The sequence below is a fragment of the Bombina bombina genome, unplaced genomic scaffold, assembly GCF_027579735.1.
Source record: "Bombina bombina isolate aBomBom1 unplaced genomic scaffold, aBomBom1.pri scaffold_944, whole genome shotgun sequence".
NCBI classification, from domain to species: domain Eukaryota; kingdom Metazoa; phylum Chordata; class Amphibia; order Anura; family Bombinatoridae; genus Bombina; species Bombina bombina.
The window spans coordinates 3,503-20,716 of record NW_026511005.1 but is presented as its reverse complement, the minus strand read 5'-3'; the positions used below and the strand labels follow the sequence as shown (position 1 = coordinate 20,716).

At 38.0% G+C, this 17,214-nt stretch overlaps 1 protein-coding gene across 1 annotated transcript; it reads left to right on the top strand.

Annotated features, from left to right (window-relative positions):
• Positions 1 to 12,474: 12,474 nt before the first annotated feature.
• Positions 12,475 to 16,363, top strand: LOC128643562 (protein kinase C beta type; the record flags this gene model as incomplete). The annotated part of the gene is given in 2 exon segments (XM_053696404.1): positions 12,475 to 12,817; positions 16,332 to 16,363. Coding segments are annotated over 2 exon segments (199 nt in total), but the record flags the coding sequence as incomplete, so codon positions are not given.
• Positions 16,364 to 17,214: the final 851 nt, after the last annotated feature.

Sequence of the window (17,214 nt, the reverse complement as noted above, 5' to 3'; positions counted from 1 at the left end):
TAGAAAGTGTAACACAGTTGTGGCGAGAAATCAAAATGGTTAATGGCAAACCTAGACACAGCCAAAGTCAAGAAAGTGTAGAACGAGTGAATCAAGACATTGAAAACATGCTCACTACTTGGATGGCTGATAACCAAACTAACAAGTGGAGTGAGGGTGTACGATTTGTACACTTCATGAAGAACCGTGCCTATCATTCTGCAATTAAAAGAAGTCCAAACGAAGCCATGTTCGGTTGTCCCGCAAAAGTTGGATTGTCTTCTTCTATTATACCACAAAGTGTATTACATTCGATAAATACTGAAGAAGACCTTGAAAAATTAGAAGATTCACAAGAGACTGTGATTATGGGATCACAGTCAAATCTTACTCAAGAAGACATTCCGTTATCCCCTGCTTCTACAGAATCACCTATAGAAATAGAAGAATTTATCAATAGTAATCTTAAACTGCCTTCTACACCGTTGATTGAGGATACAGTTATGAAGAATATTCAGTTACCCTGCACCTCCAAGGAATCACCTCTGCATGTTGAAGAAGTCATCACTAAGTTACCCTCAACTTCAGCAGAATCGACATCACAGTTTCGTACAGAGCCTGTAAAGAGGACTATACAAGACATGGTCTGTATTGTTTGCTCAAAAGCAGCATTAGGTGCTCAAAAGTGTAAATCGTGTGATGTGTTTGTTCACGTAATTTGTGGTGAAATAGATCCTAAATAGGAAGGGTATGGTAAGAATGTATTGTGCAACATCTGTAAAAAGAATATGGATCAGAAAATACAGCGTGATGAATCCAAGAAAGGTTTAGAAAAGCAAGCAAAGAAAATGTTAGCATTTTCTAATGCAAAGCACCCAAATGTCGATGAAGGTGTCACTGTGAGAATTAAAGTACACGAAGTAGACAGAGCAAAAACTGATGCCCGCTCAATTTTAGCTGTGGTTCTTAGTAAAACAGAGGATGGCTTTAATAAACTTGGTACTAAAACGGGTATTTTTAAACAATTGTATGCAAAATCTGAATTCAGTGTTTGCAAAGAGAGATTTTTAACAAAAGAAGATGTCCCTGCTGTAGAAATATCTTTACGTCAAACAGCAATAAAACAATCCCTTGGTACTGGGCAGGGTTTCAGAAAATGTGACTGCAAATCTAAATGTACCACAAATAGGTGTGCTTGTCGCAAAAACTAATTGCTATGTAATTCAAAGTGTCACCAATCTTTAGATTGCACAAATAAGTAAGCATAATTTTATCATATGTTTTGCAAATTCATTTTCTATATCAAATCTAAATGTACCACAAATAGGTGTGCTTGTCGCAAAAACCAATTGCTATGTAATTCCAAGTGTCACCAATCTTTAGATTGCACAAATAAGTAAGCATAATTTTATCATATGTTTTGGTAATTCATTTGCTATATCGAAAAATAAAGATTTTTAATTTGTTGATTGTTTAATTGATTGATGATTGATTCTATCAATTAATTTGTTAAGTGCCGAGTAGGTAATGTTCAAATGTTTCACTTTAACGAGGGCCGAGTAGGTAATGTTCAGATTTTTCACTTTAACGAGGGCCGAGTAGGTAATGTTCAGATTATCTAGGTAATTTTTCACTTTAACGAGTGCCGAGTAGGTAATGTTCAGATTATCTAGGTAATTTGCAGATTACCTAGGTAATTTCAGAAATTAAAAAAATTTCTGCACTTTAACGGATCACCTTAGTTAATCTGCACATTACCTAGATAATCTGCAGAATAACTGATTTCTGTACTTTAGCGGTAACATAAACATAAATTTAGTTTCTGCATTGGAAGCAATGGGGCTGCGTTACTGAGCTTTACGCTGCTTTATTGCAGGTGTTAGACTTTTTTTCAGCCGGCTTTCCCCATTGATGTCTATGGGGAAATCGTGCACGAGCACGTACAAACAGCTCACCGCTGACTTAAGCAGCGCTGGTATTGGAGTGCGGTATGGAGCTCAATTTTGCTCTATGCTCACTTCTCTTCTTGACTTTTAACGCCGGGTTTCTGAAAACCTGTAATACCAGCGCTGTAGGTAAGTGAGCGGTGACAATAACGTGCAAATTAGTACCGCACCCCTCATAACGCAAAACTCGTAATCTAGCCGTATGTTCTTAGTATTTATAAATAGATATTCCTATATATATCTGTATATATGTTTACCTAATTTGTGTATAAATATATTGTACCAGAAAAACATCATATATATATATATATATATATATATATACATACATACAGTTATACTTATATATATATATATATATATATATATATATATATATATATATATATATATATATATATATATATATATATATATATATATATATATATAAAATATGCATTTATGAATAAATAGAACATATTCTTCTATATGAAGAGCATTGGAATGTGAAATATTAATATTTTTATCTAAGGTTAGCGCACTTCAGAATATGCGATTGGGTTTGGAGTTAATTTATAACTGTCCCTAATTGGCTAGCAAAGGAGGTCAAACCACCAAAACTCAAGATGCTTTTAAAGGGGTGATTCAAACTATACCATTATTTTATGTACAGTATATATCATGATGTGAGAACTTTACAACAAAATGTGTGTATATATATATATATTTCTATTAAAGGGACACTGAACCCAAATTTTTTCTTTCATGATTCATAAATAGAGCAGCAATTTTAAGCAACTTTCTAATTTATGCCTATTATCAAATGTTCTTCATTCTCTTGGAATCTTTATTTGAAATGCAAGAATGTAAGTTTAGATGTCAGACCATTTTTGGTGAACAACCTGGGTTGTTCTTGCTGATGCCTTCTTTTTCAAATAAAGATAACAAGAGAACAAAGAAAAATTGATAATAGGAGTAAATTAGAAAGTTGCTTAAAATTGCTGCTCTACCTGAATCACTAAAAAAATTATTTGGGTTCAGTGTCCCTTTAACATTTTAATAAACAAGGTTGTAAACTTTTGTCTGTGTTTTCTAAATACTATAGTCAAAATAAGAAGGGGCTATCCTCATATAATTAAGGGCCTTTGTTTTATATATATATATATATATATATATATATATATATATATATATATATATATATATATATATATATATATAATATGTGCATATAGGGGTCCCATGCGCCTCTACTCAAATAAATGCACTTTTATTTCAAAAGTGATCACTATTACCATAGTGATCACCTGGCTATTAAAGGGACATGAAACCTAAAAATGTTATTTCATGATACAGATAGAGCATGGAATTTTAATTTTGTTTTCAAGTTACATCTATTATTAATTTTTCTTCATTCTTTACGCTTTCTTTGTTGAAGTAACTGCTATGCACTGCTGGAAGCTAGCTGAACACATTTGGTGAATGAATGAAAACAATTATTTGTGTGCAGCCACCAATCAGCTGCTAGCTCACAGTAATGTATTTCTGCTCCTGAGCATACCGAGGTATGCTTTTCAACTAAGAAAGCCAAGAGAATGAAGCAAATTAGAAATAGAAGTAAATTGTAAAGCTGTTTAAAATAACATTCTCTGTTTGAATTATGAGACATTATCATATCCCTTTATCACCTATAGAATGGCTTTATTTTAAATAGGGGCTTCTATGTTTTAAAGTAAAAGGTCTTGGGGGCTTTAGGCGTTTGTTATACCCTATTATAAGTCTAAATGTGTGTTTTTATTTATTTATTTTTTAATTCTGGTTTCACTTTACACTCCCAATACACACACCGTTTGAAAGAGTAGGCAAGTTACTTTCAAACGTTGGGTTTTGGGGGTTTCTGGGGCTTAAGGGAGCTGAGATTGAGGGATTAGAATACTTACCCATGGCCTCCATCCTGCTCCCTTAAAGGGACATAATACTCATATACTAAATCACTTTTAATGTGATGCAGGTTAACTGTTAAAAGCTGACAGGAAAATATCACTCTGTGTAAAAAAGAAAGATATTTTACCTCAAAATTTCTTCAGCTCACCAGAGTAAGTTCTCTGTGAACAGTTATACTTCAGCTGCTGTCCTGCTGCAAGTTGAAAAAAACAAACAAAAAACAAAAGCCAATCATCATCAGCAGTGCTGAGGTAATGCTTTGCTTTGCTGTGATCTCATGATATTTCACTAGAATCTTGTGAGATTTCATAGAAAACTTCCTTAAACTGAGTAGGAAAAAAATGTCTGTGCCTACACATTCCATATGCACACTCCCTTTGCAAGTCCTGGGACTAGCCTCCTGATTGGCTGTTAAAAGTCTCTTTACAGTGGGGTGTGAATACTTATGAGATTTTTAGGTAAAATATCTTATTTTTATACATAAAGATGTTCAGGTGATATTTTCTAGTCAGCTTTTTACAGGTATGCTGCATCACGTTCAGGTGCTTCAACATTTGGGTATCATGTCCCTTTAAGCTTTTGGTGATGTCACCAGCATCACTTGATTCCCCCTCTTATGCCAGGCCACTTGGTGCCCTCGTATGGGGGGGGGGGGGGGTCAGGGGGAGGTATATTAGCTCCAATAGTCTTCTACAAACATATGCTTTTACTGGTCTTTATATATGTAGGTTTGATTTTTTTATTATTTTATTATGATGCTGGAATAGCTTATTTTGTTTTAATTATTTCTATTTCCAAAAAGATTTATAGCATATGCAAGAGAAATACTTGGAAAATAACAGAATTTCTTAACTATGATGTAGATGAAAATATTGCCAGCAATACTGATACATTAAGTTAATGGAAACCAACATAGATCTATTTGAATTGATTTAAGGTTTCTTGCTGCCTGGGAAGTAATATAATAATAAGAAAGTATTCTGGCTGCATTAAAGGGACACTCAGGTTACATTAAATTTTCATGATTCAGATACAGCATGTAATTTTAAACAACTTTCCAATTTACTTCCATTAAAAAAAATGTGCACAGCCTTTTATATTACACTTTTTGAGTCACCAGATGCTACTGAGCATGTGCAAGAACTCACAGACTATACGTATATGTATTTGTGATTGGCTGATTGCTATCACATGGTACAAGGGGAGTGGAAATATACATAACTTTGAAATTTGTTATAAAAAAATCTACTACTCATTTGAAATTCAGACTAAGTGCTATTGCATTGTCTTGTTATCTTGCATTTGTTGGTTATGCAAATCTAATGTGTTGACTGGTCCTTTAATGTAGTTAATTTCAATGGTAGCAACAGGTTTTGAACTGAACATAAAACAAAATGAAAAAATGAAAATAAAGAACACTTTATGGCCTTTATTAAATAACCTTTAAATACAGTAGAATCACATCATCAACAAACCATAAAAAAAAGCAATAGCACTTTTTTTCTGACAAATTTCACAATTTTCTTCCATAGCCCTGCCCCCTTTATCATGTGACAGCCATCAGCCAATCATAGATTCACACTGTGGACTCTTGCACATGCTCAGTAGAAGCTGGGGCCTCAGAAAGTGCATAAGTCCCTATCCATTATAACCGATAGAGCAGCAGCTATCCAATAACCATTCACCTTTTGACACTTAGGGCCGATGGTCAAAAACTCGCCACCATGGAGAGAAATTACACAAATTCTTTAAGTTTTTTTTAGACCTTGTATTGTATTATTGGCGTCTCTCCTTCACATACAGAACCCTGCATAGCGCTGTCTAGCTGTGAAAAACAGAGAAGGCCTTCAATAGCTTAGAATTAGCATATGAGCCTACCTGGGTTTAGCTTTCAACTAAGAATACCAAGAGAACAAAGCTAATTTGACAATAAAAGTAAATTGGAAAATTGTTTAAATTTCACGTCCTATCTGACTCATGAGAATTTAATCTTGACTAGACTTTCGTTTTAACCCTATACCCATATCTCTAGCTCTAAACTCATTTAACATTAAAGTAAATTATTTTATTTATGTATCAAAAATTATTCATAGCATTGCAAAAAATCTGCATTCACAAGAAATGTTTTAAAAGCATTTACACTTTCATTTTATTACAAAAAAATTACACATAGTTTTACAGGCTTGGAATACACCTGTTCAAAAGCCTTTTGAATATTATTTATCTTCTTTTTTTTTTTCTGCAGCCAATAAGGAACAGATATAAACACGCTCCTGTGCGTATCAGCCAATCGCTATGCAGTATTTAGAAGTGCCAGGATTCTGCATTCCAGCCTCACTTGGAGGAGTGAAAACAAGTGCTGTTCATTCATTTTCGTACAAATGTACATTTGTGAAGAAAATAGAATTTTAAATTTGTTTTAACAAAAGGAATATCTGAATGAATGCACTGACGAAATTCAAAAACATTATTTTTTTTTTAAGGGGTAAATACTTACCTTAGCGCGCTCTTCATGCTCTCCAGAGCACATAAAGGTAAGTATTGTAGCTACAGGTGATACTTACCTTAGCGCACTCACCCTTGTAGATTTTAAACATTTACATTTTTTATTACAAAAACGAATACAAATGTTTAACTAAAATTCAGTTTTTGCTTAGTTTTAAACTAAACGAATACCGAATAGTGCAGCCACCGAATATGGGCTGGCTCTTAAGCTTACATTCCTGCTTTTTACATAAATATACTAAGAAAACGAAGAAAAATTGATAATAGGAGTAAATTAGAAAGTTGCTTAAAGGGACAGTCTACGCCTTAGTCATCTTAAAGTCTTACGTTAGATTAAGCTGCAAATATCCTCCTGCACCTTTTTTATACCATGCAGCAGGAATAGTAAAAAAGTTATTTTAAAATGAATAGTGTTTCTGGCCAATTTAAAATGGCTGCCAAGCTCAGCCCACTGATGACATCACAATCTGGGCTGCACTCTGTTGAATAGCATTGATAGTCTGTTGAATTCAACTAGTGAGCTTTTTGTGATTGCATGCCATATGCAGCCCAGATCATGGCCTGACAGCCATTTCAAACTGTCCAGAAACACTGTTAATTTTAAAATAACTTGTTTCACTGTTCCTGCTGCATGATATAGAAAGGGTGCATGAGGCTATTTACAACTGAATCTAAGATGACTAAGGTGTATACTGTCCCTTTAAAATTGCATTATCTATCTGAATGATTAAATAAAAAAAAATTGGGTTCAGTATCCATTTAACTAGATAAAATAACACTGAAACTAGTAAAGCTGGTGAGGCTGGAAGTTCACAGTAAATGAGAAAGAGTGTACTATGTGATATAACTTTCCAATTAACTTATATTATCAAATGTATCTCCAGAACTTCAGGATAGATAAATCTTACTCAATACTCATAGATATGGGTATTTCCAGTGCTGGGAATATATCCAGCATCTTCTAGCTACAGGACTTTTAGCCAGGGATATGACTAATATGGATAGACTCTGTACTTTAGTCAAGCACGGCTCATATTCCATCACACCTGTGCACAGACTAATTGTTGCACGTCTTGAATCACCTTCCCAGCAAAAAAATGTTACTCAAATGACACGAGAGATATCACTATCACGGCAGAAGATGTGACAAACTTTCTTAGAGATAGGGATGCTAATTTGTCAATCAACTTGAGAGAAATCCATACAAAATGTATACACTAGGTCACTGGTTTTCAAACCTGCCTCAGGCCTTCCCAACAGTTCAGGTTTTCTGGTTTACCTTGGATGAGAGCTGGTAAAATAACCATGGTTACTAATCAGTTGATTATTTCACCTGTGCTCAAGTTCATATATCCTCAAAATGTGGCCTGTTACTGTTAGGGAAGCGTGAGGACGGGTTTAAAAACCAGTGCACTAGGTATATATTTCACACCAAGGCTACGCACAAAGTGGGTCCTGGGACAATAGATTCTTGTAATAAGTGCTCAACCATCTCACCTGATTCAACACATTTATTTTGGGACTTCCCCAAGCTGAAATGCTTTTGGGGTAAAATCTTATTCTAGATCAGGGCAGCACATCTTCTTTCTACAGACAGAAGCAAACAGATTCAAGCACCAAACATTGATAAACATGGTTCTACTTATGGTCAGAAAAAGTATACTCCAGTATTGGGTAAATAATAGAGCCCCACCCTTCAGTTACTATTAGAACAAGCCAGGGGCAGACTGTTCAGCCGGGCAAATACGACCTAGTCTAAGGGCCCAGCAAGTAGGGGGCCCACAAATGGCATCTCCATAGCTCGTGGTGTGCTGCTTAAGCTGGGGTTGACAGCTATCAGTAACTAAGCAGTTAAGTGTGGGTTCAGTGGGGGGCCTGGCCCCAGAATGGGGGCCTTGTGCCTGGAAGTGGGGTTTATTACTCGGGGGACCCTAGAGTGTGTGGGGGGTCTTGTCGCTGTGAGGGCCATGGAGTGTGGGGTCTGACCCTGGAGGTTGGGGGCCCTGTCTCTGGCCCTTGACATTGGGGATCTTGGACTAGAGGTTGGGGGGCCTGGTGGGGGCAGAGCAGGGGGTCTACCATATTCATTTGCATAAATTTGAGTCAGTGTGAAACAGTGGGGGCCCTTCCTTCATTTTTGCCCGGGGCCTTGATTGGTCTCATTCCGCCCCTGGAGCAAGTTGAGGAAGACTTGGAAAAGAGGATTAAGAAGTTTCTTCATAAGTGGGAGGCACACTTGTTATACTTCCCAGAAACATTGAGAAATAAAGTGCTACATCCTTTCAGACACAGTACAAATGACAATCTACATGGTAGGTGGTGTTCACCAGATACATCATGGAATACACACATATTATAGGTGTTGCCCCTGACAACATACTTTTTAACCAGGTGGAGGGTTGGTGGTCTATGGGCATCCATTTGCTTGCTTGTGCTGCTTCCCAGGTAGCAGTTACTGAGCATGGCTTCTTTATTCTTCTAATGCTGTTATTTATGTTTTATGATATTTTGTTGTTATGTTTGGTTATGTTTATTTAGGTTAAATGAGAGGAACATTCATCTTTTAGGTTAACAAAATGAACTTGAGTGTTGCACAGAACCTTAATAACTTTGACTAATAAACACAGAGCGCGTTGGACCAAGCAACTTCCGATCCTATCCTCCCAGTCTCAGCAGCGGAAATGAACCCGCCGGTAAAGGTCATCCACAATCCTCCAAGATAGACGGAGTGCCGTAGCAGTGTCGGAATCAAGCCACAAAGCTTAAATGCACATATATAAGCCAAGGAGATGGCAGACAGACAACAGACATAAACGTCTGACGCGTTTTACGGGTGCTTCCTTTAAATGAGGTACGTCCTGTGTAATGGTTGTGTCTATGTTTCAATTATATTGTTGGTGTGTCAGCTAGAGACTCATGTTAATATATCTACGTATTACTGTACATTGGTTGTTGATTTGGGCCTTTGTGGCTTCTATGTGTACACTTAAGTTTTTCTTTAAATTAATAAATGGAAAAAAATACACAAAGTGTTCTCTCCTCTGTGGACACCATAAATGTAAACCAGTGCCATAGACATTTTGGGTCTAGAGAGCAAGGGCGGATACAATTAGTATAAATGATTACGCAGATTAATATGTTTAGCTGTACTCAGGGCAGTTTCTAGAAAATGTAGCTCCCAGGGCGAAAGTCCAAAATGTGCCAAACCCATTCTAAAGTGCAACCTTCCATGTCTCACTGTCATTTAGTTTTAAATTAAGCATATATAGAGGCACCTACAGACACAACACATGCACACACAGACATCCACATGCACACACAGGCAACCATAGAAATCTATGTGCACAGATACACACAGGCAACCATAGACATCAGTATGCACATCCAACTACAGGCACCCACAGATTTTCACATGAACACACACAGGACCCCATAGACATCCACATGCACATACATACAGCCACCTATAGAAATCCATGTGCACAGACACACACAGGTAACAATAGACACCCACATGTACATCCAACACAGGCAACCATGGACATCAACATGCACATCCAACTACAGCCACCCAGAGATATCCACATGAACACACACAGGACCCCATAGACATCAACATGCACATCCAACTACAGCTACCCATAGACATCTATATGCACACACACACAGCCACCTATAGATATCTACATGCATAGACATACACAGTCACTCATCGACAATCACATGCACACACAGGCAACCATAGAAAGCCATGTGCACAGACCCACACAGGTAACCATAGACACCCACATGCACACACAGGCACCCATAGACATCCACATGCACACACACAGGCACCCATAGTCATCCACATGCACACACACAAACATCCACATGGAAAATCAAGCAGAAAAATGTACACATGCAACCACATGAGTTGAGACATAAGCTTTGGGGTAAAAAGTTTCAGAAGGATCATTAAAATGCCGGTAGCTGTTGATTTAGAGTGAAAGGGTGATGGGGTTAATATCTGTTTTCAAAATGGAATACGCTGCCCCCTTATTCCTTTAGCAGACATCCCAACCTGCAAAAACTAATTTCAGGGAGGTGGGTTCACCCGCTACTGCGCCGCCACCCCCCCTCCCAGTAATATATTGGACACCTTGAAACCATAAATAAGATAGAGACTTATCATTAAAGTAGCTTCCCACTAAAGTCACATTTTAAAAAAAGTAGCTTTACTGCACAACCACATACAACAGATCTATTTTCCAGTGATTGTATGCTTGCTGAATGCTTGAATATTTTAGAATACGAAGTTTAATTACGTGCAGTAAATAAGGTAGTATTTGTGTTTTTATTTTATTAGAATAAGTGGGGGCTTTTTGGTTACTGGTGCATGCTTTGAGGGTTTTATAACGTCCCAGCAACTAAAGGCATTCCTTAAAGAAACACTTTTCCAGATTTGGGCCACGTTGGATCATGGTACTTGGAGTTTCAGGGAGATTGCTTTCCATTTGCTGGCATCAGGGAGCCGCTATTACAATCAGGGAGACTCCCTGAACTTCAGGGAGAGTTGGGATGTCTGCTTTAGCACAGGTTCAGCCATGCAGAAAACTGTGCACTGTCCCCCTGGACTTTACAAATGTGCTTTTGATATAGACACTAGCTTAACAATGTGTAAAGAAAGCCACAAATAAAAAGCCCAAAGTATCTAATATACCCCTAAATAAACTTAAAGGGCCATGATACATAAATGTTGAAACACTTGAAAGTGATGCAGCATAGCTGTAAAAGGCTGATTAGAAAATATCACCTGAACATCTCTATGTAAAAAAGAAAGATATTTTACCTCAAAAGTTTCTCAGTAGCCACGTCCCATTGTAAAGGACTTCTAGGCAGCAAATCAGTATGTCTGTCCCGGAACAGGCAAAGGAGCGTGCCTCGTGCACACTCATCTTATTTCCCTATTCAGTTTAAAGGTAAATTAAACCCATATTTTTTCTTTCCAGATTTAGAAATAACATTCAATTTAAATCAACTTTCTAATTTACTTCTATTATCTAATTTGCTTCATTCTCTTGATATCCTTTGTTGAAAAGCATATCTAGATAGGCTCAGCAGCTGCTGATTGGTGGCTGCACATAGATGCCTCATGTGATTGGCTCACCTATGTGCAGTGATATTTCTTCAACAACAGATATCTAAAGAATAAAGCAAATGAGATAATAAAAGTAAATTGGAATGTTGCTTAAAATTGTATTTTCTATCTGAATCATGAAAGAAAAATCTTGGGTTTAATGTCCCTTTAAGGTTTACCATGAAATCTCATGAGAGTTAAGTCAAATCTCATGAGATCACAGTAAAAGAGTTCATGACCTCAGCACTGTTGATGCTGATTGGCTGCTGTTTATTTCTTCATATTTTTTTTTTTTTTTCTGCAGCTGGGCAGCAGCTGAGTATAACTTTTTACACAGAACTTACTCTGGTGAGCTGAGGAAATTGTGAGGTAAAATATCTTCCTTTTTTACATAAAGATGCTCAGATGATCAGCATATAAGTATTATATCCCTTTAATATGCATTTTAAAGGCCTTAATAATTGAAAAATGACATCCTCTAATTTGTTAGAGCATGTAATTGTAAGACTATAGACCCTGCATTACTGTATGTTTAAACCCCACAAAGGGGTTAAATACACAGTAGAAGTGCAGCTTTACAAATTAACCAGGTAGATGTGTGTCTATTCAGAAGAGCTTTGATATGCAGATTAAGAGGTGTGGTTAATGCTAAAAAAAATAGCTTTTTTTTAACTCCTGACTTTCAATGAAAACTTATATTATTTAGGGAATGAAATATGCTATGTGTCCTTTTATGTTTCTTTTTTTTTTTTAAATGAGTTTATGTTCCTTTAAATTAAATAAAACAGTGTTTAACCTCATAGGATCTCTAGCCTCAAAAAAAATGTAAGAAAAGGGGGTGGTCTCATTAATATGCAAATAAGGGGGCGTTGCTATGCAGATGAGGAAGCAGAGGAACTTTTTCTGCCTCAAGGAATGTGTCAGTTAAAATTAAGATCTGAACTACACATTCTAACACATAATAGTCCTACAGTGAAGCCATTACAGTCCCTGCACATAAATAATACAGTAGTGTCAGGGAGCAACAAGAGCCACCAGTAGCTTGACAGATGGGGGCGTGGTCATGCAGATGAGGAGGCGCGATCACGTGACGCGCGGTGCGGGGAGAGCAGCTGTGTGCAGAGGCAGAGCGCAGTGCGCCCGGGGACACCGGAGACTCCGCACCGCCTGCACTCATGGCTGACCCCGTAGCAGCCGGCGAGGTTGAGGAAGACAACACACACCGCTTTGCTAGGAAGGGAGCCCTCCGCCAGAAGAACGTGCATGAGGTGAAGGACCACAAGTTCACCGCCCGCTTCTTCAAGCAGCCCACCTTCTGCAGCCACTGCACCGACTTCATCTGGTGAGGGACCCCCCAGGGACTTGCGCTGGGGCGCATTAACCCCTTACCTGCCTAAACAGAACCCTCAATAAATAGCCATGAAGTGTTAATTAGTAGTTTTGTAGCATGAAGTGTCAGTGAGTTGTTGGGTATATACAGATACTGATAGTAAAGGGTTCATGAGAAATTGAGCTCCATACTTGCTGTTAGTGAAATAGTATCAGGTAATTGGGTGCTGCACCCTAATGGTTATGGGGTGCATGAATATAGTCATGATAAAGGATTGTGAGTAATGGCATGTAGGGATACTGAGTACACAGTCTGATCACTAACTGAGGTGCAGATGTACTGATCATAGAATAAATACCTTATTGGGGGCTAGGGACATTGGGTGATAAAGGGTTAATCATTCTTTCGGGTGCAAGCATAATGATAATCAGTGTGCTGCAAGCATACCTAAGAATAACTGGGATGCAAGCATAATGATGCTCAATGTGGTGCAAGCATACCTAAAAAGGGTTACTGAATAACTGGGGGGTGCAAGCATAATGATGCTCAATGTGGTGCAAGCATACCTAAAAGGGTTACTGAATAACTGGGGGGTGCAAGCATACCTAAAAAGGGTTACTGAATAACTGGGGGGTGCAAGCATACCTAAAAAGGGTTACTGAATAACTGGGGGGTGCAAGCATAATGATGCTCAATGTGGTGCAAGCATACCTAAAAGGGTTACTGAATAACTGGGGGGTGCAAGCATACCTAAAAAGGGTTACTGAATAACTGGGGGGTGCAAGCATACCTAAAAATGGTTAATGAATAACTGGGGGGTGCAAGCATAATGATGCTCAATGTGGTGCAAGCATACCTAAAAAGGGTTACTGAATAACTGGGGGGTGCAAGCATACCTAAAAATGGTTAATGAATAACTGGGGGGTGCAAGCATAATGATGCTCAATGTGGTGCAAGCATACCTAAAAAGGGTTACTGAATAACTGGGGGGTGCAAGCATAATGATGCTCAATGTGGTGCAAGCATACCTAAAAAGGGTTACTGAATAACTGGGGTGCATTCATTTTTTATAAGAAATACTAGTGAGCCATTAACCCTTTATATACCAGTTTTTCATTAACATTTAATTTGCTCATAATTATCAGTATGTATGCACATCAGTTACCCAGGGTGCTCTGCTGCTCTCAGTATCCTTCTGACAGTAATTTGCCCACTTCAGCAGGACCCCTCGCTCATTAGCTCTGTAAACAGTGGTGTGTATTCACTTTATCCTGCACTCTGTATCCTCATCACCAGCAATTTGTTTACTCTCCTAATGACTTTATCTGATGGGACCTTGCATCTTGCTCTCATTAACTCTAGTACAAGCCTTACACATACAGTCTTTCAATTGACAGCATCTTTTTTTTATATTTTGTGAACAATGTGCATCTGTTCTTCTGGAAAAAATAATCATAGTACCCTGAAATTCCTTATCAGTCTTGACAGTTCTTCCTCCTACACCTCTGCATGTCAGTTGATGGTTTAAATACATGGGTGACTTTAGAAATAGCAGGTGCACCCCACTACAGACTTAGCCAATGATACATTGCAGAGACTGGATGTCTTAATTATGCCCCTGTAAGTGATTAGCAGATTGAAGTCAGGGTCCTGGTTCAGGGTAATTGAACTTAGGTTGGTTGGAGGATTTAATGGATCACTATACAGTATTGGTTTGGTTGACAGCGCATCTGAATGAATTGTCTGCAGAGGTTGAAATGTCTCTATCAATGAAACAACTTGTTTTACATTGTCTTTAAAAAGTGTGTGTGCATAAATATATATGTCTGCATCTCTATGTGAGTATGTTTAGTGTATTTATTTCATGTCTGTACAAGCAGCACAATCCAGCTCTGACAGTAACAAATGTGTTTGGTGCCCTTGCTTGTTTGCAGAGGTCTATCTGTATTCTTGCTATGTGCTCTGTTAATATTCTGAAGCCAACCAATCCTATCCGTGGTTGAAGTAAATGCAGAGAGAAAGTCACCAACTGTCAAAAATCCATTTAGCCTTGTTTTTTATTTTTATGCTGTCAGTGTAATCAACAAGGCCCATCTGTCAGCAAAGGGGTTAATGAGGAAGGAAGACAACCTTGTCAGTTCCTCTATATCATGGTTTATTTTTGTCTTATCTTCTCTGTGGGTCTGTGATGTTGCCACGGTTTGTACCACTGTGTCAGTACATTGTTTGCTAGTTGTTTACCTCATTCACAGCACTTTGTGTGTTACAACCTGTGTGTCACTGACTTGGTCTTTGCCACCATTCATGTTCAATCTTTTGTGCCGAACAATTTGGGAGCCAGGTGTCTTATCTAAATGTTTCAGTCATAATTTATACATAAAGAAATGTGTATATTTTCAGTGTTTGACAAATCCTAGCATTTTAATTCTGGCTCTTAATTCCCCCCCCCCCCCCCCCCCCTACAAATATATGTATATTCCCTGTCTCTTTAAAACGTGTGACTAGTTCCTGAGTCTCCTATTAATTCGTAAAACCCAGCATGTTACGGCTGCAAAGCTTTATGCCAGACTGCTATAATTTAGCCAACCGGTGCTCTGTGCCACTCTATGTTCTTGTCGTTATGCATGACAAATCCAGGAAGCTGCAGCTGATATCATTTTATGTATATCTTATTTTACACACACATAAAATATATATATATATATAGCTAGACATCTGAGAACCCATCTTGTGTATATATGTTTTTGTTCCACTGTGTTTAAGGTCGTCCTTTACTACTTCATACCTGGTCTGTGGTCTTTTCACTGCCCTCACTCTGGCTCAGTTTTGTGTATGTTTCTTCACCCCAGTATAACACCCTTTGTGTTGATTCTGAATGCCAACTTCCATATCCATCAATGTGTCTGTCTTCCTTAAGAGTTCAAACCTCTGTCATTCTACGTGTATCTACCTCTGTATTGTTTTGTGCTAGTTCCTCTATGCCACCTCTTGTGGTTCTATGCCTTGTCTGTGCTCAGGCACATGCCTTGTCTAAGCCAGTATGCTATGCAAATGAGTTATGAATGTGGCACTATGATTGTGTGCAGGTGTCTTCATGCTGCCCTTGGTGCCAACTTGTGTTTGCCTCTCTTTAACCACTGTGTGCCAAAATTCCTTGTATCTTTGCCACCTTTACAGTTCATCGTGCACCTTCCCTCTCAATGTGATTTTTTTTTAAACATGTTTGGGGATTGCTGCAGAACTTGTTTGTGTGTGCCCCTGTTCTGCAGCTCCCTTCAGCCTGTGTGCATCTGCCGTTATGCTTCCGCGTGTGCATGTATGTATCTGATGCATTATCTTAGTTGTTTACCTATCAAATGCTTCTTTATTTCATCCCTGGTTTAAACCACTTCATCTTCTTCCATAATAACCCAAACAAGCTCTGTGTGTGTGCCGATACATAATTCTCTTTAGTTATTTATAGAAAGCAATCTGTACGTTCTGTGTCTCCCCATTTCCCTTACACAGTGTCATTTTTCTCTTGCAGGGGTTTTGGCAAGCAAGGCTTTCAGTGTCAAGGTGAGTATTTTGCCCATGTGTTTTTTTTTTCTCTTCTTGCTGTGACTTGTAATAGAGGCAGTAGCACCATCCTTTTGCAGTTCTGCCAGGCTCCTGATTTATTGACGCATTCCCCGGGTCTTTTTAATGCGGACGATCTTAGAGGAATCCGGATATCTGTTTGCCAGGGAATATCCCACAGGTTGCAATTACGTAACCAGAATTTGTATGTTAAAGGGAATTTTTAATGCTGAAAATGTGCATGCTGTAATTGTTAATACTGACACTACCTACTTTAACAAGGGGATTAAAGGGACAGGAAACCCCCAAAAATGATTTCACAATTCGGATAGAACATACAATTTAAACCACTTTCCAATTTACTTCTATTATCAAGATGCTTCATTCTCTTGTTATCCATTGCTGAAGGGACAGCATTGCACTACTGACAGGAAGCTGAAAATATCTAATTAGCCAATCACAAGAGACAAATGTGTGCAGGCACCAATTAGCAGCAGCTCCCACTAGTGTAGGATATGTGCGTATCATTTTTCAACAGGGGATTCTAAGAGAACGAAGCACATTTGAAAATAGAAGGTGAATTTAAAAGTGTCTTAAATTACATGCTCTATCTGAATCATGCATGTTTAAGTTTGACTTTTCTATTCTTTTAAACACTTTGAGATGGTAATATAAAATGATAAATTATATGTGTGTGTGTGTGTGTATATAAAGTCTGCAATATACTTTAATTATTAATTTTGTCCTCTTTTCCTGTAATTCCATTCTGAAATTAGGAGCTTTTCTGTTAGAAATGGAAGTGCGGAACACTGTTATATCCCACACAGCCATTGGCTGCACACTCTAGTGAC